The sequence below is a fragment of the Pyrus communis genome, chromosome 2, assembly GCF_963583255.1.
Source record: "Pyrus communis chromosome 2, drPyrComm1.1, whole genome shotgun sequence".
Lineage (NCBI taxonomy): Eukaryota > Viridiplantae > Streptophyta > Magnoliopsida > Rosales > Rosaceae > Pyrus > Pyrus communis.
In genome coordinates this window covers 12,078,151-12,104,941 of record NC_084804.1, presented here as the reverse complement: position 1 = coordinate 12,104,941, position 26,791 = coordinate 12,078,151, and the positions used below count along the sequence as shown (strand labels likewise).

Here is a 26,791-nt window from a genome sequence, read left to right as displayed (position 1 = left end):
TGGGCTGAAGCCATCCCTTTAAGGGAAGTAAAAAAGGAAACTGTTGTTCGTTTCATCAAGGAGCATATCATCCACCGATATGAGGTGCCTCGCTACATTATCACTGACAACGGAAAGCAGTTCTCCAACCGACTCGTGGACGAGCTTTGCGACAAATACAAGTTCAAGCAGCACAAGTCTTCCATGTATCATGCTCCGGCCAACGGCCTCGCGGAAGCATTCAACAAGACGCTGTGCAACCTCCTGAAAAAGGTAATCGGCCGAACAAAGAGAGATTGGCATGAAAGAATAAGTGAAGCACTTTGGGCATATAGGACTACACATAAGACTCCTACCCAAGCTACACCTTATTCTCTCGTATATGGCGTAGAAGCTGTTCTACCGCTCGAAAGTCAAATTCCCTCACTAAGGATGGCTATACAAGAAGGCTTGACTGATGAAGAAAATGCAAAGTTGCGCCTTCAGGAGTTGGAAGCGCTGGATGAGAGAAGGCTCGAAGCTCAACAACACTTGGAATGCTACCAAGCACGGTTATCCAAGGCATTCAACAAGAAAGTCCGCCCAAGGTCTTTCCAAGCCGGAGATCTCGTGCTGGCATTGCGTAGGCCTATCATTACAACTCATAAGACAAAAAGCAAGTTCACATCAAAGTGGGATGGACCCTATGTAATACAAGAGATCTACACCAATGGCGCCTACTTAATCATGGCAGAAGACGGGTTGAAGATCGGCCCCATCAACGGCAGATTTTTGAAGCACTACTACCCTTAAAGCAAACGCACCACGCTCCTGGCCCGCAAGAGCATAAACTGTGTACGGCAAAATCATCAAAAAAAAAAAAAAAACCATCACTCATTTGAACTACGTCATGACTTGATCCCTCCTCAACCAAGGGTACGTAGGCAACTTGAAACTTCAAAACTTCAAGTACAGTCACATCATCAAAATAAAAAAAAAATAAAAAAAAAAAAGAAAAAAAAAAAAGGGAAATAACACATCTTGGTGATGTATATGTTTTATCTGTATTTAGCATAATACACTAAATAAAGTAAAGCATGTTCATTAATCTCCTAGAAATTACAAGTGCGTACAAGAAAAAAAAAAAAAAAAAAAAAAAAAAGAGAGATGGAGCTTTCATAAAGGATGTTCACGTGAAGCCCCACTACTTGGGAAAACTACAGAAGCGGGATGCATCAAAGAAGAGGCCTCAATACTTGGTGGAACGCTAGATGAGCCAGGAAAAAGGTGCCTCTGGAAGAAAGCAGCAAGCCTTTGACGGTCACTTTGAATTCGACCACTGGATTCTTGCAGCTCATCAAGCTTCCTCTTCATGCCCGTCGAATAGTTATTTGCAAGCACATGCAAACTTCTATTCTCGTGCTTAAGCTGTTTGATCTCTTGCTTAAGAGTTTCCACCTCCGCCATCAATGATTCCACTTGGCGGGATCGAGCAAGTAGGCGTTGGCCCATGTTGACACAGAGCCTGCGCACTGAACACTGAGAGTTAGGGACTCTTGAACGGCCAACTCATCGGACCGTTCTGAAAACAGCCTACTATCTTTTGGAGTGAGGAAGTTCCTAGCTACTATCGTAGCTGTTGTTGCGTCCTTCATCACAGAATCTTCACCTATCAAAGAGCCATTAGAAGATAAGAAAGAAGGGCACCATACATTTACCTGACGCGGCGCACTCGGATCACTGCTGAGACTCAAATCTAAGCAAATGTTAGACGGGTTAGCCATTGTCAAAAGTTTAAAAGAGAAAGGTGGATGGAGTAAAATCAGAAAGGGCCGAAGACGATTTTCACAAACGGGCGATCTTCAAAGTGTGCATGTTGGAGGTGATCGATACCTCTATAAAAAGCCAAGGCGACACGACCACCGATTCAAAAAACCGGATTTTCCTGCGTGAAGTTCGGCGACGCTTTCGCGGCTTTTCAGATAACGTGTTCAACTTTGTCAAAAGATCTCTGACAAAGTTGAAAACACGTGAAGGTTATCATCCCAACTACGCGCTTTTGCCAACAAGCGTGGTGACAGAGCCGCACCCGTGACTACTTTTTCGAAGAGGCGCTCGCTCAGAAATCGAAGAGACGCTTGTTAAAAAATCGAAGAGACGTTTGTCGACAAGGGTAAAAGAACAGTACCACCACTTGCTATTGGGAAATCCCTATATATGTCGACCTTCATCTTTTATGGCAAGGTAGACCTGAAAAAAAAAAATGCCCAACTCTTCCTCACCTCTGAGGGCGCACTCCCAGCAAAGCCTCTCGAAATACTCAATTTTTTTCTTCTTCCCCAAAGAAGATACCAGATGCCTGGAATACAGATGAGGCAGGAGGAAACGGTAAATCGAAGCATGTGGAGACAAGCACAACAAATATATGTGCTGATTCATTCGCTGCTTCTTCAAAAGCAAAAGTATCTCATATCATCAAGGGCGAAAGCAAAGGTATCTCATATCATGCTTTTTCCCTGTCTTTTCCTTTGCCCTTGTTCTCACCTGCCAAGACAAGGACAGAGAAAGCAATATGTCGGAACCTCCACTCAAACTTGCGCTGCCACCAAGAAGTGAGGGTCCATTCAAATGCAAGGTTTGCATTCAACTCCTGCATCAGAGGACAAATACTACAAGAGAAGATGCTAAACCTGCATAAGGAAATACCACTTCTGCAAAGGGAGCAAGTAAGGCAAGTGAAAATGATACATCGAAGCATGTGGAGACAAGCACAACAAATATATGTGCTGATTCATTCGCTGCTTCTTCGAAAGCAAAGGTATCTCATATCATGCTTTTTCCCTGTCTTTTCCTTTGTCCTTGTTATTACTCACATGGCAAAGTGAAAGAGAGCAATCAGCCGGCACTTGGAGTCAGTCTTCCGATCTGGAACCGACTACCTGGAACCTTTGCCTGGTTGCGTACCTAGCGTTGCTCGAGTAGTCATCTTCAACGGTTGATACACTGCCAGAGAAGGGACAAGGAAACTTCAATCTTTCCAATTCGTATTCAATACAAATTGGAAAGATTGAACAAAGAAACAGGTCAGCACCTCCACCTCGTACTTGCCTGCCATATCCTGAAACCGCTCGTAGACCTTCGGGGGGAGACCAAAAGAATCCTGCTGCCTAGTTCAAGAGTAGCACAAAGGAAAATCAACGAGCGGAGGAGACCAGAAGAATCCTCCAGCCCAGTTCAAGATCAAGCCTCAATGGCCATTGAAGAAATCACAAGTCCGATTCAAAATCAAGTGTTCACCACCCTTGAATCAAATTCAACTCCAGATAAAAGGAGTAAGTTCAGACCTTCGGGGGAGACCAAAAGAATCCTCCAGCCCAGTTCAAGATCAAGCCTCAATGACCCTTGAAGAAATCACAAGTCCGATTCAAAATCAAGTATTCACCACCCTTGAATCAAATTCAACTCCAGATAAAAGGAGTAAGTTCAGACCTTCGGGGGAGACCAAAAGAATCCTCCAGCCCAGTTCAAGACTAAGCCTGTGGAAAATCAACGATTGGAGGAAACCAGAAAATCTTCCAGTCGAACTCAAGATCAAGCCTCAATGGCCCTTGAAGAAATTTCCAGCCCAATTCAAGATCAAGCCTCGACGGCCCTTGGGTTGACATCTACATTAAGGGACTTCAAAACACATCTTCTACACGTGACAAGCACATGTCTACGACGCGCCTTGAAGTGGGGGCATTTGTAGACATCGAAATTTCAGTAAAACAAATGTTCACCAATGCATTAAAGTTTTGACGTGTCAAGGCATACATGGCATACGCCACGTGTTGTACAAATTGTACACATGGCGTGTGACTCAACAAAATAGGAAGAAATACCCTTGAAGGACAAAACAAGTTTTTCTTCTCATGTTGGGCAATGACAAGGCAAGCACACTTCAATCCATTACGGATCAAAGCAAGTTTTTCTCATTTGGGCAATGACAAAGCATACACATTTCAAGTTTAAAATGGTGTTAAGTGGGAAATTAGGCCATAAGTTAGACCACTTCAAGTTTAAAATGGTATTAAGTGGGAAATTAGGCCATAAGTTACACCACTTCAATTTTAATATTGCATTAAGTGGGAAAATTAGGCAATGGTGCTTGGAAAGGAAAAAAATATTTTGTGGTGGTGATTCATTCTCAAAGCCTATAAATAGGCTTCTCCATCAAGGTATCAAGCATCAAGGAATTCACAAATACATTTCTTTACTCCAAAATTAGAAGAGAATTCCCCAAATCCTTGAAGCTTTGAAACTCCAAAGCTTCCAACCATCCAAATTCCCAAGAATTCCGAAGGATCAAGAAAGCTCTCTTCGTTCTTCGTTAAATCCTCTTTCAAGATCAAGCCCCGACGGCCCTTGAAGAAAGTGTTCATCCGTTCATCCTAAGCATAAGCCCCCAACGGCCCTTTGGATCAACAACCTCAACAAATCCACACATCCAATCGTTCTTCAAAATTAAGCCCAAAAAGCCCTTGAAGATCCGTTCATCCATCAACCTTCAAGATCAAGCCCAAAAGCCTTTGAGGAAATCCACACAACCATTATTCAAGATCAAGCCCCGACGGCCCTTGAAGAAAGTGTTCATCGTTCATCCTAAGATCAAGCCCCAACGGCCCCTTGGATCAACAGCACAAACAAATCCACACATCCAATCGTTCTTCAAGACTAAGCCCAAAAGCCCTTGAAGATCTGCTCATCCATCAACCTTCAAGATCAAGCCCAAAAGCCCCTTGAAGAAATCCATACACCCATTCTTCAAGATCAAGCCCAATGCCCCTTGAAGATCCGTTCATCAACTGTTCATCCTTAGATCAAGCCCCGACGGCCCTTTGGATCAACAACTCATCCACAAACCTACACCCTACGAAGATAGAATCAGAGGACCAAATTTGAGAGAGATCGTAACCCCAAAATCATAAACACAAAAATATTATTTTGTACACGTTATTCTGGTTTCTTGTTTCAAGGAAACTTTCGTGTTCACACTCATGAATCTTATGTTTTCAGTAATTCTTTTGTGTTGCCATGTCATCTTCAAACATATGCACTTGCATTCTTTTCCAGATTTATGGAACATGGAGAAAAGTTCCAGGTTTTCCTTTTTCTTTGTTAACAAAGATAATTGTTGCTTATTGTTTTCCTTGGCTATCCTACTTTTAGTGTAGGTTGTGGGAAAATTCCCAAATTACTGCTTAGGATATTAGAATAGGCATCCTGATTCTCATTTTTTCTTTCATAAATATCTATTCGATTGGAAAATAGTCCAGTGTTTTCCTTACCTACTCATTGTTCATAGACTAACTCGAGTGTTTTAAGAGTCGGTACTTTCTATGACATTTTGTAAAGCGAGCAGATGAAGCTCCACTCTCAACTTGATCAGTCTTCAATCTACCAGTTACTTTAATGTCATGTCTTCTAATTTGTATTTGTTCAGGATTTCAAAATTAAGGTCTGATTTCTACCATTTTCATTATTGTTCTATTATTTTAAGCTACAGATGAAGTGTTAAGTGTTATACATGTTAGGTAGAATTAATAAGTGAATTAGGTCCTCTTGAGAATGCAGGGGATAATTCTATGGTTTTTAACTTGGTTTTTAGTTTGATTATTTAGCTATAACATAAAATCTCAATACTTACATTTACAATATTAGAATGCACTGATCTAAACAAGAGACTATTAAATCATTGAAAAAAGTCCTCTCTAGCTGGTATAAAACCATATTATTTTCCACCAAAAAAAGACCATGTAACCATACTTTATACTTTTTTTTATAGTATAAACTTGTTGATGTGTAAATTAATTGCATGTATTTTAATATTTCATATTTTTTTTCCTTGCCTAGGTTGCTTTCTTGACAATCAAGAGTACCGAATGGAAACTTTAGGTGCTTCAATGAAGTTTGATTTTTTCCCATGCCTAAGTTGCTTTTTCGAATTTATTTATTATTTTTTTTTTTTATGTAGAGACAAAAGTTCTACGATTATTTGTACATGGACAGTATTCATTAAATCTTTTGTTTGTTAAAATCTTCTAACATTTTTGCGCAGATTGAACAAAGTTCAAAGACGTGTTATTTTTGAAAAATTCTTGATCGTGTCTTGATCGTGTCCAATCCGTGTGGGTGTCTGACACACTGACACTTCGGATTTTAAAGTGTCCGTGCAACCTAGTCTAAACTACATGAAATTTCAGAAGATTAAAAACACACAACTTTGAAGTTTCAAAGTGTCCGTGCAACCTAGTCTAAACTCTCAGAAATTTCCCGGGGACAGATTTTCTAATCCTTTATTTACGCTTGGAAATTCGGAAAGGATATTTCAACTCAATCAAGAGCTATCCCCTGGCCCCAGCCATGTGAACAAAGACCAGTCCCAGAGTGCGTGGACTGTGAAGGATGTCTTGGACAAGTGTGGAGTTGACGAATAAATATTAGGCGCCAACGTCAAGCGTGTGGGTTGAGGTATGGAAACGTGTCACACGGGAACACGAGAAACACAATACATAATCGAAAAAGAAAAGAATATCTAGAACAGTACAGCATATGTTCTGACGAGTGATTTTCAAATAGAGCAAGCAGCAGAGCAGCAAGTGAACCGAGTTGATCATGTCTTCACCAAAACACTTGCAATACCTTCAAGTAACAATTAATCAAATTAATTAACTAGAAATTCAAATGGACAAATTTGTAAACATTTTCAGACTCGACAAAATTAGCCAATTGGCTAATGAAATGGACAAATTTGCCAAATGCCCATGGAAATTCAAAATTCAAGAACCACAAACATATGCATAATGCATATAACAAAAGAAATTCGGAAAAACCTGTACTTTCTGGTAGCTCCTCGGAGCGGCCGACCAAATGAACCTAAAAAATGCCCCTACTACTGTATCTTGACCGTGTCCGACACTCCGACACTTTGGGTTTTAGAATGTCCGTACAACCTAGTGGAAGACTAAAAACACGACACTTCGAAGTTTCAAAATGTCCATGCAACCTAGTGTAAACTCTGAAATTTCGGAGGCACAGATTTTCTAATCCTTTCTTTACGCTTGGAAATTCGGAAAGGATTTTTCAACTCAATCAAGAGCTGTCCCCTGGCCCCAGCCTTGTGCACAGACTGAACAAAGTCCAGTCTCAGCGTGCGTGGACTGTTGTGAAGGATGTCTTGGTCAAGTGTGGAGTTGACGCATAAATATCAGGCATCAACGTCAAGCGTGTGAGTTAAGGCATGAAAATGTGTCGCATGTAAATACAAAAAACACGACACGTAATTGAAAAAGAAAGGAATATCTAGAAGAGTACAGCAAATGTTCTGATGAGTGATTTTCAAATAAAGCAAGCAGCATAGCAGCAAGTGAACCGAGTTGGTCATGTCTTCACCAAAACACTTGCAATACCTTCCAAGTAACAATTAATCAAATTAATAAACTAGAAATTCAAATGGACAAATTTGTAAACATTTTCAGGCCCGACAAAATTAGCCAATTGGCTAATGAAATGGACGAATTTGCCAAATGCCCATGGAAATTCAAAATTCAGGAACCACAAACATATGCATATAATAAAAAGTAAATGAAAAACAGAAAAACCTTGCGACAAAAAAAAACAAAGGAAATTCAGAAAAACTTGTACCTTCGGCGGGCCCGGCAGTGGCAATCCATTGAGCTTATTGGAAGTCAGAGGCAGCAGAAGATTCAAGGCATTACGCGTCCTTTAATGCTCATGTGTGAAATTCCAAGCGTCAATTATTAGCTCCGACTTATTTGTGCCTTGGACAAAGGGAAACACTCCATGAAAAAATAACAGATCATCATGCAACTCAAAACCATGACATTTCATTATATGCTCCTGCTGCTGTTCGCATTGCCACTGATCAAAACGACATCAATATCTCCACGAAAACAAGCAGAATCACTCATCAAATGGAAGGACGACTTGTCTTCATCATCATGGCCACCTTCGCCACTCAATTCATGGTCCCTCACCAACCTCAACACCCTCTGCAACTGGACTGCCATTGCCTGCACCAAAACCAACACGGTCTCCAAAATAGACCTCTCCCGTATGCAAATGGATGGAACACTGGCTCATTTCGACTTTTCCCTATTTCCAAATCTCACCCACTTCAACCTGAGTAGCAGCTATTTCCGAGGGCCTATACCATCTGCCATTGGAAATCTCTCCAGGCTCACAACTTTGGACTTTGGCAATAACCAATTCTCTGGCCCAATTCCGGACAATATAGGTTTGATTTCTGGTCTTCAACATATTGACCTGAGTAGGAATCTTCTGGAAGGGAAAATTCCACCCTCTATAGGCCAACTCAGGGAGCTCCAGTACCTTGATCTTTCAGCCAACTCCTTAAACTCTTCAATCCCTTCTGAGCTTGGTCTTTGTACAAACCTCTCCTCCTTGTCCTTATCTTCCAATAAACTTAACGGCAAATTGACTCAGCTTCAGCTACTCTATTTGTCCAATAACCACTTGACAGGAGAGATTCCTCAGAGTCTAGGCAAATTGACTCAGCTTCAAGGACTCAATTTGTCCAATAACAACTTGACAGGAGAGATTCCTCAGAGTTTAGGCAAATTGACTCAGCTTCAGCTACTCTATTTGTTCGATAACCACTTGACAGGAGAGATTCCTCAGAGTCTAGGCAAATTGACTCAGCTTCGGGAACTCTATTTGTCCGATAACCACTTGACAGGAGAGATTCCTCAGAGTCTAGGCAAATTGACTCAGCTTCGGGAACTCTATTTGTCCGATAACCACTTGATTGGAGAGATTCCTCAGAGTCTAGGCAATTTATCTCGCCTTCAGGTATTCGATTTGTTTGATAACAATTTGACAGGAGAGATTCCTCAGAGTCTAGGCAAATTGACTCAGCTTCGGGAACTCTATTTGTCCGATAACCACTTGATTGGAGAGATTCCTCAGAGTCTAGGCAATTTATCTCGCCTTCAGGTATTCGATTTGTTTGATAACAATTTGACAGGAGAGATTCCTCAGAGTCTAGGCAAATTGACTCAGCTTTGGGAACTCTATTTGTCCGATAACCATTTGATTGGAGAGATTCCTCAGAGTCTAGGCAAATTGACTCAGCTTCGGGAACTCTATTTGTCCGATAACCACTTGACAGGAGAGATTCCTCTAAGTGTAGGCAATTTATCTCAGCTTCAGCTCCTCAATTTGTCCACTAACAACTTGACAGGAGCGATCCCATCGAGTTCAGGTATGTCGGACCTGAAGCATCTTTCATCGTCTAATAACAATTTGATAGGGGTAATACCAACTCATTTGTATCTCGTCGTAGGCTTAACAGGTTTGGTCACCTTGGAACTCAGCAGCAATTCACTATCAGGTGCAATACCATCAGAATTGCACATGCTCACAAGATTACGGTATTTCATTGCCTCACGCAATAATCTCTCAAGCGAAATCCCATCAGCGCTTGGTCTTTGCACAAACCTCACCTACTTGTCCCTGTCTTACAATAAACTGAATGGGGAACTGCCTCTGTCCTTGTCCAATATGAAAAACCTCGTTGAATTGCATTTAGCTAATAATCTATTTATTGGTCAAATCCTTCCTTCTCTGGTCTCCAATTGGATGAAATTGGTTTCTTTGTACCTTCATAACAATGAATTCAGTGGAGAGTTGCCAAATGAAATGGGAGATCTAATCTCGTTATCCATACTCAATCTGAGCAGGAACCACTTGACAGGAAAGATTCCTCAGAGTCTAGGCAAATTGACTCAGCTTCAGAAACTCGATTTGTCCTATAACCACATAGCAGGAGAGATTACTCAGAGTCTAAGCAATTCATATCAGCTTCAGTTCCTCGATTTGTCCGCTAACAACTTGACAGGAGTGATCCCATTGAGTAAAGGTATGTTGGACCTCAAGCATCTTCCATTGGCTAACAACAATTTGACAGGGGTAGTAACAACTCATCTGTTTCTTGTTGTAGGCTTAACAGGTTTGGTCTACATGGATCTCAGTAGCAATTCACTATCGGGTGTAATACCATCAAATTTGCCCATGCTCACAAGATTAGAGGTTTTCAATGCCTCACGCAATCATCTCTCAGGCGAAATCCCATCAGCATTAGCTAACATGTTAACTCTAAGTAGCTATGACTTTTCGTATAACAACTTGACAGGGCCATTACCAACCTGTGGCATTTTCGAAAAGGCGCCAACAAGTGCTTTTGTTGGTAACTATGGCTTGTGGAGTCATGCAAATGGACGAACTGAATGTAAGTCTTCCAGTACACATTCGAAAAGGGCTAACAAGAATAAAGTATCCATTATCCTTTATTCCTTTTGCGGTTTTGCAACTGTTGCAATTGCCATTTTTTTCTTTCTTATGTTTCGCAAGAGGTCCACGATCCGGCCTCAAGTAATCAAAACTTCTCAAAGCTTCGAGAGTTTTGAAGCAATGATATTGCAAGAGGAAGTAAAATTTACGTTTGCAGAAGTTGTGAAGGCTGTAGATGACTTTCATGAGAAATACTGCATTGGCCAAGGAGGTTTTGGAAAGGTTTACAAGGCAGAGCTCCAATCAGGCCAAGTTGTTGATGTTAAGAGGCTTAACACGGACGACTCTAATGACGTTCCAGCAATCAATCTTCAAAGTTTTCAGAATGAAATCCGTACTTTGACAACTATCCGGCATCGAAACATCATAAGGCTATATGGCTTCTCTACTAGGAAGGGTTGCATATTCTTGCTTTATGAATACTTAGAGAGAGGCAGCCTCGGAAAAGCATTGTATGAGGTAGAAGGGGTTACTGAGCTCGGTTGGCCAACAAGGGTAAAAATTGTGCAAGGACTTGCTCGTGCACTTTCTTACCTACACCATGACTGCTCACCACCAATTGTGCATCGTGATGTAACTATCAATAATGTATTGCTCGAGCAGGATTTCGAACCCCGACTCTCAGATTTTGGAACAGCAAGATTGTTGAGTATTGATTCATCCAACTGGACCAACATTGTTGGTTCGCTAGGATACATGGCCCCAGGTAATGTAAAAATTTTAATGTTGTGCAACTTTGTACTATCTTTTGTAGAGTTGACATATTTTGTTCTCTTTATACGCAGAGCTTGCATATATTATGAAGGTGACGGACAAGTGTGATGTTTATAGCTTCGGAGTGGTGGCACTGGAAGTCATGATGGGAAGGCACCCTGGGGATATGCTAGAGTCCCAACTATCAGAATCATCAACATCAATGAAAGGAAATGCAGACTTGCTTTTGAAAGATGTGTTAGATCAACGACTAGAGCCTCCAGCCAATGAATTGGCAAAGGCAGTGGCGCTTGTAATGAGTATAGCATTGGCTTGTATACGAACACGTCCTGGGTTGCGTCCAACAATGCATTTTGTGTCACATAATGTATCAGCTCAGAGTCTTCCTTGCCTTCCTGAGCCAATTGGTATGCTTACCATCAACAAGCTATCGGCCCTTCAAAACTAGAAGAAAATAGAGAACATGCAGCTCCAACTTGAATTCTTGCTACGAGCAGTCTATCAAATAAGGACAAGTTGTGGAGTTTATTTTTTTTTATTTTTTCTTAATGTTTACAACAAACTTCATAAACATGTAATTGATATCTGCACCACCCTGATTACGAGTGTTGCAAATTGTGTTTGGCACTGTGGAATTCGTACTTGCATAAATAACCAGTTACACACACGTGTTCTGTCGAGATACTTTCTTTTTTGGTTTGATTTTCCTATTTGTCGTAATTGATATTGTGATTGTAATTATCTCTCTACCAATGATTTACATAGTTGTAGTTAGGGACCACTAGAAAATATGCCCGCACTTTGCTATGGGGATTGAATGTATTAGTCGGAACATGCATGAATAATTTCTACACAAAGTAACTGAAATGAAGGTACAGTACGTAAAAGTAACTGAAATGACGGTACAGTACGTAAGAACCAATTATACTTTGCTAGCTATACATGGATATGCATGCTATAAGAAACATTCATTTGCATATCGTATTGTGTCCTCAATATTGTACTCATAGTTTCAAGTAATCAGCCCACTCTGCATGAAAAACACAAAAGTAGAAGACACAATACTTGAGCATCTGGCAGGATTAGCAAGCTTGTGAAAAAATTGCTAAACCGTCTTACAAATTCAATTGCCAAATGTCATACTATAACCCAAGACAAAGATAAAGCATATAGTTTGTTTACAAATCAAAACGAAGTGCTGCCATAATGTGTGACTAAAAAAACGCCTCTTAATGTCGTCCTGCAAGAAATGAATGCAGTTCGAAAACAACCCAAAAACACCCTAGAAATCTTTATCACCCCAATCTTACTAAATAGAAGCAATAATGGACAGAATCCCTCCCTAATTTTGTAACAGAAATTCTAACAGATAGTATCAGGCTCCAAAGGTCTTGACTTATCTTTGGCATAAATATGTACACTGCAAGTTTAGTTCGAATGAAACAAATACGCATGTAAAGTAAAAGGCATCAACACTCCATGCACTGCTTTACAACCATCTCAAGTTGTTGACACAATGCTTAAAATATTCGAGACTCAAAAGATTTTCACACAAACAGAACACCTCACCTAAACAATAACCGAAGTTGTGGTATCTGAATTAAGCAGGCATACACTTTGCAAGGCTTTCTTCAATATCATCTCATATTTTCTTTTCATCTTTCCTATATGATACAATAAACCATTCACACTCAGACGTAAATAAGAGAATCTGCCACACTGTACTATTACAGTTGCTAATCCTGAACAAAAATGCAAGTGCAGCTGCTCTTAATCGAGAACTTCATCAAATAAACAACAATAAAATTTAATGTAATCCGTCAAATACCAAAAAAAAAAAGCGATCATTTGAAGGCACCGTAATGCCTTCGCCATCGTACACTTGCAGCATGTAATCGATGCATCTGTTGTTCAATGAAATCATTTGCTTGGCTAAAAATAATACGAAAAAAAAAAAAAAAACAATTACTGAAAAGACAGAACAATGGTCTAGTAATGGCAAAATACACTCCTCAACAATGCACACGAACTTGTGAGTTGAAATTTTGAAACATTCGACAACAAAAAGAAAGAAGCAAAATTAGAAGAAAAGAAAGAGATGCTCACTCAAAAAGAAAGAAGAAACAATACCAGGCTTCTTCTCTTCGGCGCCCAGAATTCCATCACTGACTCTTTCAACCGTAAATGTATTTAAAATACAAAGGGGAAAAAAACCCAGTAGAAATCATCCCATAGAATTAAATCATCCAAGTAAAATTAGACCATGGACACAAAAAGAAATGAAGGCAGTTTAATCTGACTTAATCAGTGACTTACTGAATAATCTTGGAATCTGTCCCATGCAAGCGTTCGATTTCAACCCCCATCCTCGTTGCCCCTGTAATATGTAGACATAAAGAAAAAGAAATCAACTTTAAGTTATCAATCAAATCATTTGCTTGGCTAAAAAGGTTAAAATACAATAAATATATTCACATCCAATTTATGAGATATCATGCAAAAGCAAATGTAAATGATTACAAAATTATGAATACAAATAAGAAACACAAACTTGCCAAAAAGAAGACCTATTATAGCGTGTCAAGATACTCACAGCACATAGTGTCAAGATAACTGCAACAAAATTTCCATCCAATGACTTAACACTCAGATCAAAGTCAAATAAAAGATGTCGCTTCATAATTTCCAATTTTAGTTCCTTACCAGCCTCAGTGAGCATTTCATCAATTTCAATCTCTTCCTAGAACTTTTATACTTATCTCCGTGGTAGAATTGAGAAAGAAAAAAAAAAACTCAAATTCAAGTCAAGAAAAAGAAAATCCGTATTTCTAGCATTTAACTGTTCAAAGAGAAAACTAAAAGCATAATCCTTTAACCGTACAACGGAAATCTCACTATGCTAAAACAAATTCAAATCAAGAAAATGCATATCCGTATTTCTAGCATTGAACTGATGAAAGAGAAAACTAAAAGCATAATCTTTCAACCGTACAACAGCAATCTCACTATGCTAAAACAACCATCAATTTCTTGAATAATGTCCATAGTGCATACCGAGAGAATTGAACTGTAGAGCCTGGGACATTTGATTCATTTCATCTGTGAAAACAAATCTTTTATTCTCTCTTAAACTAACCTTGATAAATATACCATTAATAAGTCAATAGTCAAAATCCTCATATAATAATTTTTCATTGATAATAAGCCAAAAGATAGATACTCAAACATATAATGAGCATAAAATTACTACAACAACAACAAAGCCTTTTCCCACTAAGTGGGGTCAGCTGTATGAAGCCTAGAATGTCATTGCGCTCGGTTCTATGCCACGTCTTTCGTTAGATCATAATGGGCAGAAAAGTAAGAGTAAAAAATCCAAACCTCAAGAATATAATTGTATTACACCAAAGGTGCATGCTTAATTAAAAGTCCTCCCAAAGTAAAGTCAAAAACTAAACAAAAATGAAATTTAACAAAATATTTAGTGCTAAAAGAAGTAACGCATACAATTAACCTATTTTATAAGGAATCGAATTAAAAGAAGTAACGCATACAATTTGCCCTACCAACTTGTCGAACACAAAAATACACAGATTTGAGCTTTTACCTCAACGAAAGTGAAGGAACAATCCGCAGCAGAATGAATTGGGCCAACGACAGAGAAAACCCAGTTGAGAGAGAAAGACTACGTAAATAACGCTATGAAAACCATAACATTTTTAGATAGTCCATTAGCTAGAACAAATCATAACACACATGGCAGACGAACCCAGAAAAAGACATTAATTAGTTATACTAGAATTACTAAGACTTCACAGTAAAAGATTTTATTTACCTGGACAGTTTGTATCCGGAAACTATAACTTTACATATGTTTTAGAAGGTCAATTTTTGTTCTTATCCATAATGCAGTACAATGTTTGAAATCTCGATGTGAAATTTTATCTGGGCATGTAATCACGAATTTTATAGCCAAACGGCATATATAAAAACAAAAAAGTGCAGAAATTTTGAATGATTCGTGTATGGCTCACCACATCTAATTCGATTATAATGTAATTCCAAGAAAAGAAAAAAGGTAATAATAGAGAATATAATGTCCAAATCTCCCAACAGTCTGCATACTTCGTGTAGAGCCTTCAGCAACAAAGTGTTCAGATTTCTGCATACAACCCAATATCAATCAATTTTCCCTCTGTATTTGAAGTAATTTCATCCCAAAAAAGCAACATAGCAAACCTGCATCCACACCATACTCATGAGAATATATAACTTCTATAGTTAATTAGTAATACAGCTACCACCTAAGTTCCTTCGTGAAAAAAAAAAAAAATAACAAAACCTAAAATTTTAAGGAAAACAATAAAACTTTTTTCTCCTGTAAGGGACCATACCAGCACCCGATTCAATCGAGGGTTTTTACAAACCCAAAACTATAAAAAAAAAAAAAAGAGAAATAAATTAAAAGTTGTGATCGATGAACACCATACCTTGGAAACGGTAAACATGCAGAGCTCTTCGAGACCGATCCCAATTCGCTTGCTGTAGACTAGAGACACAGAAGAACATAACCTTCCTCCTGATTTCATAAGTTTCCCAGTAAACAAAAAAGGCAAAACGATTGAAAGAAACGTCATATGTCAGGTATCTTTCCCTTTGAGAGACAAATAATTGACATTAACAAAAGAACAATGGACTTGCAAAAATATAAACGCTCTTGAGCTGAGCTTACATTCTGGATTTTCTCTTGATGACTTGCACGTTCAAAAATCATTGGTCCAAGTTAGCACCCATAGGCACACCCCAACAGTCTGAAGAGTTTTGTTCCAAGTACAGCGCACCCTTCATTTTCAAAATAAGACATCTTGTACCAAGTAAATGACAACATAAGGTATCATTTTCAATCTACAGAATTTTGTAATCGAACCCACACACACACACACACGTAGAAAAATCAACTATTTCCCTAGTACTAACAAAATTAGTAGTGTAAAAACCCCCAGAAAAACCCACTGCATCAACTATGAAGCTACCAGAAAAGCCCAAAGTCTTGACAACGTCCAAAGCTTTGGATACACTAATGCTAGGTTCAGAAAGAACCAAAACATCAAAGGCATGAAAATTGAGCATGTTTCCCATCTCTTCTCGAGACACAAGTGGGCTATGCAAAATTGTGCTCAATTTCATATGCGGCAATTCACCCCAACCATCAATTGGTTTAGCCAGTGCATTTATAATACGACCTAAAAAAGCCTCACTTACCGGTATCTGAGCAATTCTTCCTGTTGCTTATATATATAAGTACACTTTTGGTTTTGGAGGAGGAAGCAACCATACCCTGAATATATATATATATATAAGCACACTTTTGGATTTGAAAATTTTCTTCTTGGATAATAAAAGTGCAGGGTAAAACATACCTGAACCTTTTCACCGACGAAGTTGAAACCTCCAAGGTCCATAATGGATCCAGCTAGCAAATATTCACTACTAACATGTCAAGTTTTGGTATGAAGGAAGCAGAATATGAACATTAAGTAAGATAATAGCATTAAGGTTTCTCTATAAGTTCATTAAGTTTGGAAATATATGTACACGCATATGTACTTATGAATGTATGTATCATATCGGTTGTCCAGCGCAAGCAAAGGCAATGCCACCACAGGATGCAGATACAATAACGACCACCAAATCTGATATTAATCTACAATGAAACCAGTAGATGAGTTCAAAATCAGCATTTTTTGTTAAGAGAAGACCAATGAACTTAACGAAACTGTAATAAGCCTGTAAGTTTACCTCAAGTCTATTTGCAGTACTGGATATTTTGATTTAAAATTTGATATTATGAAGACATTGTCCTAAAAATATTAATAACAAAGTTACATTTAGGACTGTTGAGATAAATAACTGGAGCAATTATATTTTCCATGAAGCAATCTTACATTACGATCAATCAGTGTTGGTGTATCTTCTCCTCTATTATCATTATCCAGATTGAAAACATCATGTAGTTGAAACGACCTATTTATACTACAACATAGTTGGTGAGAACAGGCCATAATGGCTAGATTCCAAGGACAAAGAATATATGAAAAACTGTACTGAATTTAAGTTAGAAGCATGTACTTTTCTTCTTTCGTCTAATTTTTCTTTGACTTTACTCTCGCAACTGTTTCAAGTACCGCCTGATCCACACAAAGATAGGTAAAAAATGAAATTAGAAAGAATTACAACATATTGCATTTGAGACCGAATCAAGTATGCATCAAAACATTAGATTGCACTATATTTGCGCTAGCAGCCCATGAATTACGATAAGAAATGGTTCAATGTAAATTCCTTAAATAAAACTGAATCAGATCTTAAGAAATGGTTCAATGCTAGATAAAATTTGCTTAGTATTCACCTGCTGGCCAGCGACGCTGTTATTGAAACTTCCAGATCAGTAGCTGCAAGAATAATCAAGCAAGGGAAACAATAAATTTAATTTAAGACTAAAAACATGAATTAGCTAACAATAACAACTGTATTTAACAATTTAAGCATAATCTGATGGATTTTAAAGAATGAAATTTCACCACAACCAACTTTTCTTAAAAAATTTCTCATCTTTTCTTCTCATCCAAACACAAAATCCGAAGATCCTGGAAATTTTATTCTCTTTTTGTTTCAGGTTTCGACCTAAAACCCTAATTTGAACCAAAATGTATAGAAAGAGGAAGCACATCGGATCTAATACGAACCTTCATTCTGATCATTCTCTTTGAACTTATTGTAAGCCCGTTAAGCCTATAAGTTCACTGGTTTCCACTATACATGCCATAACGATCATATACTGCAGTTAGCAATTCCAAAGTTTATGAAATATTATGCATAAAATCTTTCATTTAATGGAAATTGAAACTGAAAAAACATTACTCATATCCATGCTAGATATATTTCCTAACAAACAATTGGTTTTATGTTTTTCCTAATATCTGTTGAAATTTGAAAAGACAAAACTACAACTTGTGTAAAGTTCAAAATCTGCATTTCGAAGGTAAATCAGAATCCAATGTCAATGGAAGCGGAACGGTAAATAAGAGCTTACTTGTTTTTTCTGAATATCCAACACACGTTGATCTGTCATCGTGGTTTCCAATTGAATCATGAGTTCCAGAATGTAAATCGAACCTTGAGTATAAGAAAACCCAGAGAAGGAAAATTAAATCCCTCACAAATGGTGCAAGAAAATATGAGAAACCTAAATTAGTCCCAACGGTGAGAGCTTTCATCAAGGAAGTAGACAATCCACACGCTAAATCACCAATCGAATATGAAGAGATCACTAAGAAGAAATCCCTCAAACCCAATATTTTATTAGAGTTGAAAATCAAAATTAAGCCAAAACGGAACCTTCACTACCCAAATTAAGCTAATAATCCACTAACCCAACAAAAAGGCAAAGAAAAATCACCTCTAGATGACTGACATTGATTCAATGCAAAAAGAGCTCAAGCTGCTTCATATTGTTCTGAAATTAGAGAGAGGGTGCGAGAGATTATGAGAGGACGGAGGGCCGAATGCCGGAGTGAGACTCAGCGCCTCTTCTCTGCATATAAAAGATGCCGCACAATTATGCAACTGACCCCGTAGACTTATAAACATCACAAGTATAAATTCTGAAACTGATATACATTGAATAGACTATACACAAAGCATAAACAAATTCAGCATATGAACACCAAAACCTACCAAACTCATGTGCTTGCTTGAAGCAGCTTTTGGTCATTTTTCTACAATCTACTGCATAAAAAGGACCAAACTATAACGCTAATCTATATACATAATTTGCTATAATACCCAAAAAAGTTAAATTAAATTAAATTAAAAATTGAGTGGAAGCCACGACCAAAGTGGTAAAAGTCAAGAAAACATCCAAACCCCAGGAAGAAAAAAAAAAATTCTTTCAGAAAAATCAGAGAAATTCAATAAGGTAATCAATCAATTAAGTACCTAATTCCCCTTGGATGCCTTGAATAAATATAACACTCCAAGATAAATAATTAACTGTCCAATATTATGTTTTTCCTGTTTCCTTCTTATTCTCGGGAAAGAAACAACCCCAAAACAAGTAATTGAAGAAAACCATACAGAAAATATTGGGGAGGAGTGACATACAATCTGCTGAGTTCTTCTTCGCTTTGCAGATAAGAGATGGTGCCTTCTCATCGAGTTCATGCATGTATTGCCCGGAGTGAGATGGTGAGCGGGCGTGAGAGAAGGGCAGTGGGAGTGGGAGAGAGTCGGGAGAGAAAAAGAGGGAAAGAAAAGGGAATGGAAACGGAGGGGACAAAGGAGCAATCATCGTTAATAAATAGAAATTTCCAATCCGAATGGCACCAAAGGGTTGGTGGCAATTTTGTAAATAAAATGAAATCCACCCCAAAACACTGTTCATTTGTAGGATTTATGATTTTGTATTCTCATTGCGTCCACCTTATAAGGATCCTTCACACCATTTTGTAAATAATCAATGAATGTTACAATTTACATCAAATTTCATATGTTCAAATTTAATATTAGAACACAAAGTTGTATGTATAGTTTTGATAGATCTATTTTCGTTTATTTAATTGTCATGCCACAATTAGATAACTAAACGGTTTCTACTTTTAGTAAATTTTTGCATGAATAATCTTTCAATGGTAACCAAAAAATTAATCGAGATTAAGAGAAATATTGTTCAAGAAAAGATACATAAAGCTCATAAAATATAGGAATTTAGTAGGTTGTAGTATAAGTCATAAAACGGATTACAACAACGGAAAAACCCGCAAACACTAGTTCAAGAACAAGACTATCTTTTTCTGCATGGCCACAACATTCTCACAGGCAGGTTCGGACAGATGGTAAACATGGTCCTCCCCTTTGCTTCTATCACCTCCACAACTCCATTCCATCCACTCTCTCTCAAGGCCTTCCCATAGTATCATCCCGTCTTTCAACACATCTAACTCAGCAACAAAACCAGCACTTTCCCACACCCCAATTCCCCAAATTTTGGATCCTTTTTCAGGGTTGAAAAGTGGATCATCAGATGCATTAGTAGACGGGTAGGTAAAACGCCACAATGCAGCAATAAACTCTCCTTTAGTTGCAGGGGCAGTGATGTCCCCCCCAATTGGCTCTTCCCCCCATAAATATGGGTCGACCAACACAACCCCAATCAGTTTAACACCAACCAGCCCCTCAGAGCCTACTCTCATTCCCATGTGGTGCACTATATTAGCTCCGGTGCTGTCTCTAGCGAAGAACACGCGCTGCAAATCCGCATAGCCACTTAGCCAATCATCATCTTCTTCTTCATCACCGTTTCGCGTTCCATCAAAATGGGAAGCCACCCATTTGATAACAGCCCAAGAATCGTCGTAGGCAGCTGGGAGAGGGTTCTTGGGGGCAAGCCTGTACTCAACAGAGACAGCCACAACATTGGCGTCGAAGACTAAGGACCTCTCAGGTTTTACACATTACTTTGGATGACAGGATGTTTCCTTAATTAATCTTTTTTTTCTTTTCAGTTTGGCCAAGATGATTTCTCTTTTTCTTTCGATTCAATAAAAGAGGGCATTTTAAGCTTTTGTGATGTTTTGGTATATAATATATATGTTTTCATGAAGAGCCCTGAAGAAATATTATTGGACCAATTTCAGGAATCACATCATGCAATTTGTTTTCAAATCACTACGGTTGTTGGGCATGTTTTCTTGGTTTGGAGATAGTTTTGAGAGATAATATGCGTAGTAATTTTACTACTTCCCAAAGTTTATCAAATCGTTTCTTTTTAAATTTTCTTATTGCTTTTCAGTCTTAATTGTTTTTCCTTTCTTGCAATTCTGAATTATTTCAAACTAGGAATGTAAAGAGACTATTTTTTACAACATTGTTGAGAGTGTTGGTGAAGGTGTTAAAAGAGAAGTGTTCTATGTTTTGCTGAAAATTCTTGCAGATTTTGGTGTTTAATTTTATTTGAATTTTTTAATTTGATCAAAGGATGCTTTGGTTAGTAGCCATTTTTATTCATTGGGTTTTTATTCGAATTTATAACACTGAGGGTATGGGTGAATGATGAAGCAATTTGTTTGGTTTCAGAGAAGGTGGTTTTAAGATTATGGGCCTTTTTATTCAAGGTGAGCAATTTCAATTTCTTGAATTATTGAATAATTTATGCGAATTATACGGAATTGGTTTGAATGATTTCTTTGAATTTACATTTAGATCTTCTGGAATTTCAAATTTTTTTCATGGTCTGTACCCGTCTCCCTTCCTTATCGTTTATGAAGCTTTTAATTTTAGTGATTGCCCAAGTTATTTAGTTTTGACTGTGCTGGTGTTTTATTTACTAATTTTTTTTTTTTTTTAATAAAGTCGTGTATTTAATTGAGTTGTAATATATAAATTCTTGCTGGATTAAGGGTTTATTTGTGTGACGATCACAGGACTACAATTCGATTGGTTGAGCGTCAGTCTTTTCATCCTTGAGTTGTTCTCCGAGCATCTGCTTTATCAATGCTTCCCTGCCTTCTTTTGTCCAGGCTGAAGCAATTGTGTTGCCCACCTTCTCCCACATTCCACCACCACGCCGGTAGACATTTCCAAACACGTGAATTACCATCGTCTCAAGCTATGTTGTATTTTTCACAATACTCACTTTGAAAAGGTATATTCCATAGCTTCGTTCTATTTTCGTATGAAAAATTAGTGAATGGTTTGTTGTTTTTAGGTTTTTTTTTTTTAAATGGATTTTTTGTATAATCAATTTATTGTTTTAACTTGACAAGCGTAACTCATACCTTTGCAACCTGTCCTACATTGGCATCAAGTATGATATTCATTTATGTATTGCAGCTTCAGATTATTCTAGAGCCATAGTTATGGAAGGAAAAAGGATTTTCCGCCTATGACACCCAAGAAAGGTAGTAGTTTTGTCTTTCTTTGTTAATTTATTAATAAATGATTTCCTAAGCATTCTTCTTTTCACTTATTCATTTGGGAAGTGTAGGAAGGTTGTTGATTATCTCATTGACCCTGGCCTTTGTTGCTAGCACAAGTGATGGAGATCCCTAATCACTTTATGTAAATAATGTCTTCGTCTTTGTGCACATTTCACACTGAGTTGTTAATGAGATTGTTCTTTAACTGGACAATTGTTTCCCAAAATCTGTTTTTATGTCGTTGCCATGCATTGAGCTATCTCATGAATCTTATGTTTTCAGTAATTCTTTTGTGTTGCCATGTGATCTTCAAACAGATGCACCTACGTTCTTTTCCAGATTTATGGAACATGGAGAAAAGTTCTAGGTTTTCCTTTTTCTTTGTTAACAAAGATAATTGTTGCTTATTGTTTTCCTTGGCTATCCTACCTTTAGTGTAGGTCGTGGGAAAATTCCCAAATTACTGCTTAGGATATTAGAATAGGCATCCTGATTCTCATTTTTTTCTTTCATAAATATCTATTCGATTGGAAAATAGTCCAGTGTTTTCCTTACCTACTCACTGTTCATAGACTAACCCGAGTGTTTTAAGAGTAGGTACTTTCTATGACTTTTTGTGAAGTGAGTAGATCAAGCTCCACTCTCAACTTGATCAGTCTTCAATCTACCAGTTACTTTAATGTCCTGTCTTCTAATTTGTATTTGTTCAGGATTTCAAAATTAAGGTCTGATTTCTACCATTTTCATTATTGTTCTATTATTTTAAGCTATAGATGAAGTGTTAAGTGTTATACATGTTAGGTAGAATTAATAAGTGAATTAGGTCCTCTTGAGAATGCAGGGGATAATTCTATGGGTGTTAACTTGGTTTTTAGTTTGATTTTTTATCTATAACATAAAATCTCAATACTTACATTTACAATATTAGAATGCCCTGATCTAAACAAGAGATTATTAAATCACTGAAAAAAGTCCTCTCTAGCTGGTATAAAACCAGATTATTTTCCACCAAAAAAAAACTATGTAACCATACTTTATACTTTTTTTTTAATATAGTATAAACTTGTTGATGTGTAAATTAATTGCATGTATTTTAATATTTCATTTTTTTTTTCCTTGCCTAGGTTGCTTTCTTGACAATCAAGCGGAAACTTTAGGTGCTTCAATTAACTTTGATTTTTTCCCATGCCTAGGTTGCTTTTTCAATTTTATTATTATTTTTATTTTTTTATGTAGAGACAAAAGTTCTACGATTGTTTGTACATGGACTGTATTGATTAAATCTTTTGTTTGTTAAAATCTAACATTTTTGCGCAGACTGAACAAAGTTCAAAGACATCTTATTTTTTTAAAATTCTTAGGTGGACGGCTAAAGGATATGGCACGCAAAATGATTGGTCACATTAGGTCATTTTAGCAGAGTCTAAGTCTAATAGCGTGTGGGTTTAAGGCATGAAAACGTGTCTCAAGCAAACACGACAAACAAAAGGTGAACCGAGTTGATCATCATGCAACTCAAAACCATGACATTTCATTATATTCTCCTGCTGCTGTTCGCATTGCCACTAATCAAAACGACATCAATATCTCCACGAAAACAAGCAGAATCACTCATCAAATGGAAGGACGACTTGTCTTCATCATCATGGCCACCTTCGCTACTCAATTCATGGTCCCTCACCAACCTCAACACCCTCTGCAACTGGACTGCCATTGTCTGCACCAAAACCAGAAGAGTCTCCAAAATAAACCTCTCCGGTATGAAAATATACGGAACACTAGCTCTTTTCGACTTTTCCCTATTTCCAAATCTCACCCACTTGAACCTGAGTGGCAACTATTTCTGAGGGCCTATACCATCTGCCATTGGAAATCTCTCCAGGCTCACAACTTTGGACTTTGGCAACAACCAATTCTCTGGCCCAATTCCGGACAGTATAGGTTTGATTTCTGGTCTTCAATATATTGACCTGAGTTCGAATGTTCTAGAAGGGAAAATTCCACCCTCTACAGGCAAACTCAGGGAGCTCCAGTACCTTGATCTTTCAGCCAACTCCTTAAACTCTTCTATCCCTTCTGAGCTTGGTCTTTGTACAAACCTCACCCACTTGTCCCTGTCTTCCAATAACCTCAACGGGGAACTGCCTCTGTCTTTGTCCAATCTGAAAAGCCTCGTTCAATTGGATTTACATAATAATCGATTTATTGGTCAAATCATTCCTTCTCTGGTCTCCAATTGGACGGAATTGGTCTCTTTTAACCTTCAGCAAAATAACTTTAGCGGAACCATTTCAGCAGAAATTGGGATGTTGACACAATTGTAGTATCTAAGGCTTTATTCCAACGAATTCAGCGGAGAGATTCCTCGGAGTCTAGGCAATTTATCTCAGCTTAATGTACTCTATTTGTTCGATAACCACTTGACAGGAGAGATTCCTCATAGTCTAGGCAAATTGACTCAGCTTCAGCTACTCGATTTGTCTGGTAACCACTTGACAGGAGAGATTCCTCAGAGTCTAGGCAAATTGACTCGGCTTCTGGGACTCTATTTGAAGCATAACCACTTGACAGGAGCGATTCCTCAGAGTCTAGGCAATTTATCTCAGCTTTGGCGCCTCGATTTGTCCACTAACAACTTCACAGGAGTGATCCTATTGGTTTCAGCTATGTTGGACCTCAAGCTTCTTTCATTGTCTAATAACAATTTGACAGGGGTAATACCAATTCATCTGTTTCTCGCCGCAGGTTTAACAGGTTTGTTCGACTTGGATCTCAGCAGCAATTCACTATCGGGTGCAATACCATCAGAATTGCGCATGCTCACAAGATTACAGTATTTCAATACCTCACACAATAATCTCTCAGGCGAAATCCCATCAACATTAGATCACATGTTTACTCTAAGTAGCTATGACTTTTCTTATAACAAATTGACAGGGCCACTCCTAACTAGTGGCATTTTCAATAATGCGCCAAAAAGTGCTTTTGTTGGTAACCTTGGCTTGCGGAGTCACGAGGGACTAACTGAAAGTAAATCCTCCAGTACAAATTCCAAAAGTGCTAAAAAGAATATAGTATCTGTTTTCCTTTTTTCCTTATTGGGTTTCGCAACGGTTGCAATTGCCATTGCTTTCTTTCTTACGTTTCACAAGAGGTCCAAAATCCGGCCTCAGGTAATCAAAACTTCTCAAAACTTTGAGGATTATGAGTCAATGATATTGCAAGAAGAAGTGAAATTCACATTTCGGGAAGTTGTCAAGGCCATAGACGACTTTCATGACAAACACTGCATTGGGAGAGGCGGATTTGGAAGAGTATACAAGGCAGAGCTCGAATCAGGTCAAGTTGTTGCAGTGAAGAGGCTTAACACGAATGACTCTAATGACATTCCAGCAATTAATCTCCGAAGTTTTGAGAATGAAATCCGAACTTTGACAACTATCCGACATCGCAACATCATAAGGCTATACGGCTTCTCTTCAAGGAGGGGTTGCATATTCTTGCTTTACGAATACTTACAGAGAGGCAGCCTTGGAAAAGTATTATATGGGGTGGAAGGGGTTACTGAACTTGGGTGGCCAACAAGGGTAAAAATTATGGAAGGACTTGCTCATGCACTTTCTTACCTGCACCATGACTGCTCACCACCAATTGTTCATCGTGATGTAACTGTCAATAATGTATTGCTCGAGCAGGATTTCGAGCCTCGACTCTCAGATTTTGGAACAGCAAGACTGTTGAGTATTGATTCATCCAATTGGACCAACATTGTTGGTTCGCTAGGATACATGGCGCCAGGTAATGTAAAATTTTAATGTTGCACAATTTTGTACTATCTTTTGTAGAGTTGACAATTTTTCTTCTCTTTATACGCAGAGCTTGCATATATTATGCAGGTGACGGATAAGTGTGATGTTTATAGCTTTGGAGTGGTGGCACTGGAAGTCATGATGGGAAGGCACCCCAGGGATATGCTAGAGTCCCAACTATCAGAATCATCAACGTCAATGAATGAAAATGCAAAGTTGCTTTTGAAAGATGTGTTAGATCAAAGACTAGAGCCTCCAGCCAATGAATTGGCAAAGGCAGTGGTGCTTGTAATGAGTATAGCATTGGCTTGTATACGGACGCGTCCTGGGTTGCGTCCGACAATGCATTTTGTGTCACAGAAACTATCAGCGCAGAGTCTTCCTTGCCTTCCCGAGCCATTTGGTATGCTTACCATCAAGAAGTTATCGGCCCTATAAAACTAGGAGAAATGGGTAGCTCCAACTTCAGATTAGAATTCTTGCTACGAGCAGTCTATCAAATAAGGAGATGTTTGGGAATTTTATTTTATTATTTTTATTTTTAATGTTTACGACGAATTTCATAACATGTATTTGATATCTACACCGCCCTCATTACTAGTGTGTTTCAAATTGTGTTGTTGAAAGATATAGCGTTCAGCTTTTTGAAATTCGTACTTGCATAAATAACCAGTTACACACAAGTATTCTGTCGAGATACTTTCTTAATTATTTGGTTCGATTTGCCATTCGTTATAATAATTGATATTGTGATTCTAGTAATCTCTGTCAAATATTTACGTAGCTGAATTTTAGGGACCATACTAGCAAAAATGCCCACGTTTTACTGCAGGTTTTGAAATCGTAACCCACAGTTTAATAAACCCAGAAATCAATTAGAGAAAACTTCAAGTAGAATTAAAATGAGTTCTCAATCACAGAGAACTTCAAATTTCATGCAAGCTTTTTTGTTCTAATTTCGGG

The 26,791-nt window shown here is 38.1% G+C and overlaps 1 protein-coding gene, 1 long non-coding RNA gene and 2 pseudogenes across 12 annotated transcripts; 2 read left to right on the top strand and 2 right to left on the bottom strand.

The window, feature by feature from the left end:
- Nucleotides 1-7,759: 7,759 nt before the first annotated feature.
- On the top strand, nucleotides 7,760-11,723 carry LOC137724494 (MDIS1-interacting receptor like kinase 2-like). Its single transcript, XM_068463236.1, has 4 exons — nucleotides 7,760-9,235; nucleotides 9,458-9,767; nucleotides 10,062-11,035; nucleotides 11,115-11,723. Exons 1-4 carry the CDS (start codon nucleotides 7,822-7,824, stop codon nucleotides 11,489-11,491), a joined length of 3,075 nt encoding a protein of 1,024 aa, XP_068319337.1. The 5' UTR covers nucleotides 7,760-7,821; the 3' UTR covers nucleotides 11,492-11,723.
- A 314-nt stretch (nucleotides 11,724-12,037) lies between these two features.
- On the bottom strand, nucleotides 12,038-19,380 carry LOC137726736 (uncharacterized). Of its 11 annotated transcripts, XR_011067683.1 has the most exons (11): nucleotides 19,207-19,380; nucleotides 18,503-18,637; nucleotides 18,137-18,219; nucleotides 17,790-17,881; nucleotides 17,453-17,495; nucleotides 17,173-17,231; nucleotides 16,989-17,076; nucleotides 16,843-16,904; nucleotides 15,776-16,747; nucleotides 15,534-15,622; nucleotides 12,038-15,205 (listed from the first exon to the last, which is right to left on the bottom strand). It is a non-coding gene; the product is annotated as an uncharacterized lncRNA (long non-coding RNA). The 11 variants fall into 11 exon arrangements; XR_011067678.1 differs by having other exon boundaries at nucleotides 12,038-12,707; nucleotides 12,872-15,205; nucleotides 16,843-17,231; XR_011067681.1 differs by having other exon boundaries at nucleotides 12,038-12,975; nucleotides 13,150-15,205; nucleotides 16,843-17,231.
- Nucleotides 19,381-19,868: 488 nt separating this feature from the next.
- On the bottom strand, nucleotides 19,869-21,700 carry LOC137724767 (probable carboxylesterase 12; annotated as a pseudogene).
- Nucleotides 21,701-23,542: 1,842 nt separating this feature from the next.
- Nucleotides 23,543-26,756, top strand: LOC137724766 (MDIS1-interacting receptor like kinase 2-like; annotated as a pseudogene).
- The last annotated feature ends 35 nt before the right edge of the window (nucleotides 26,757-26,791 follow it).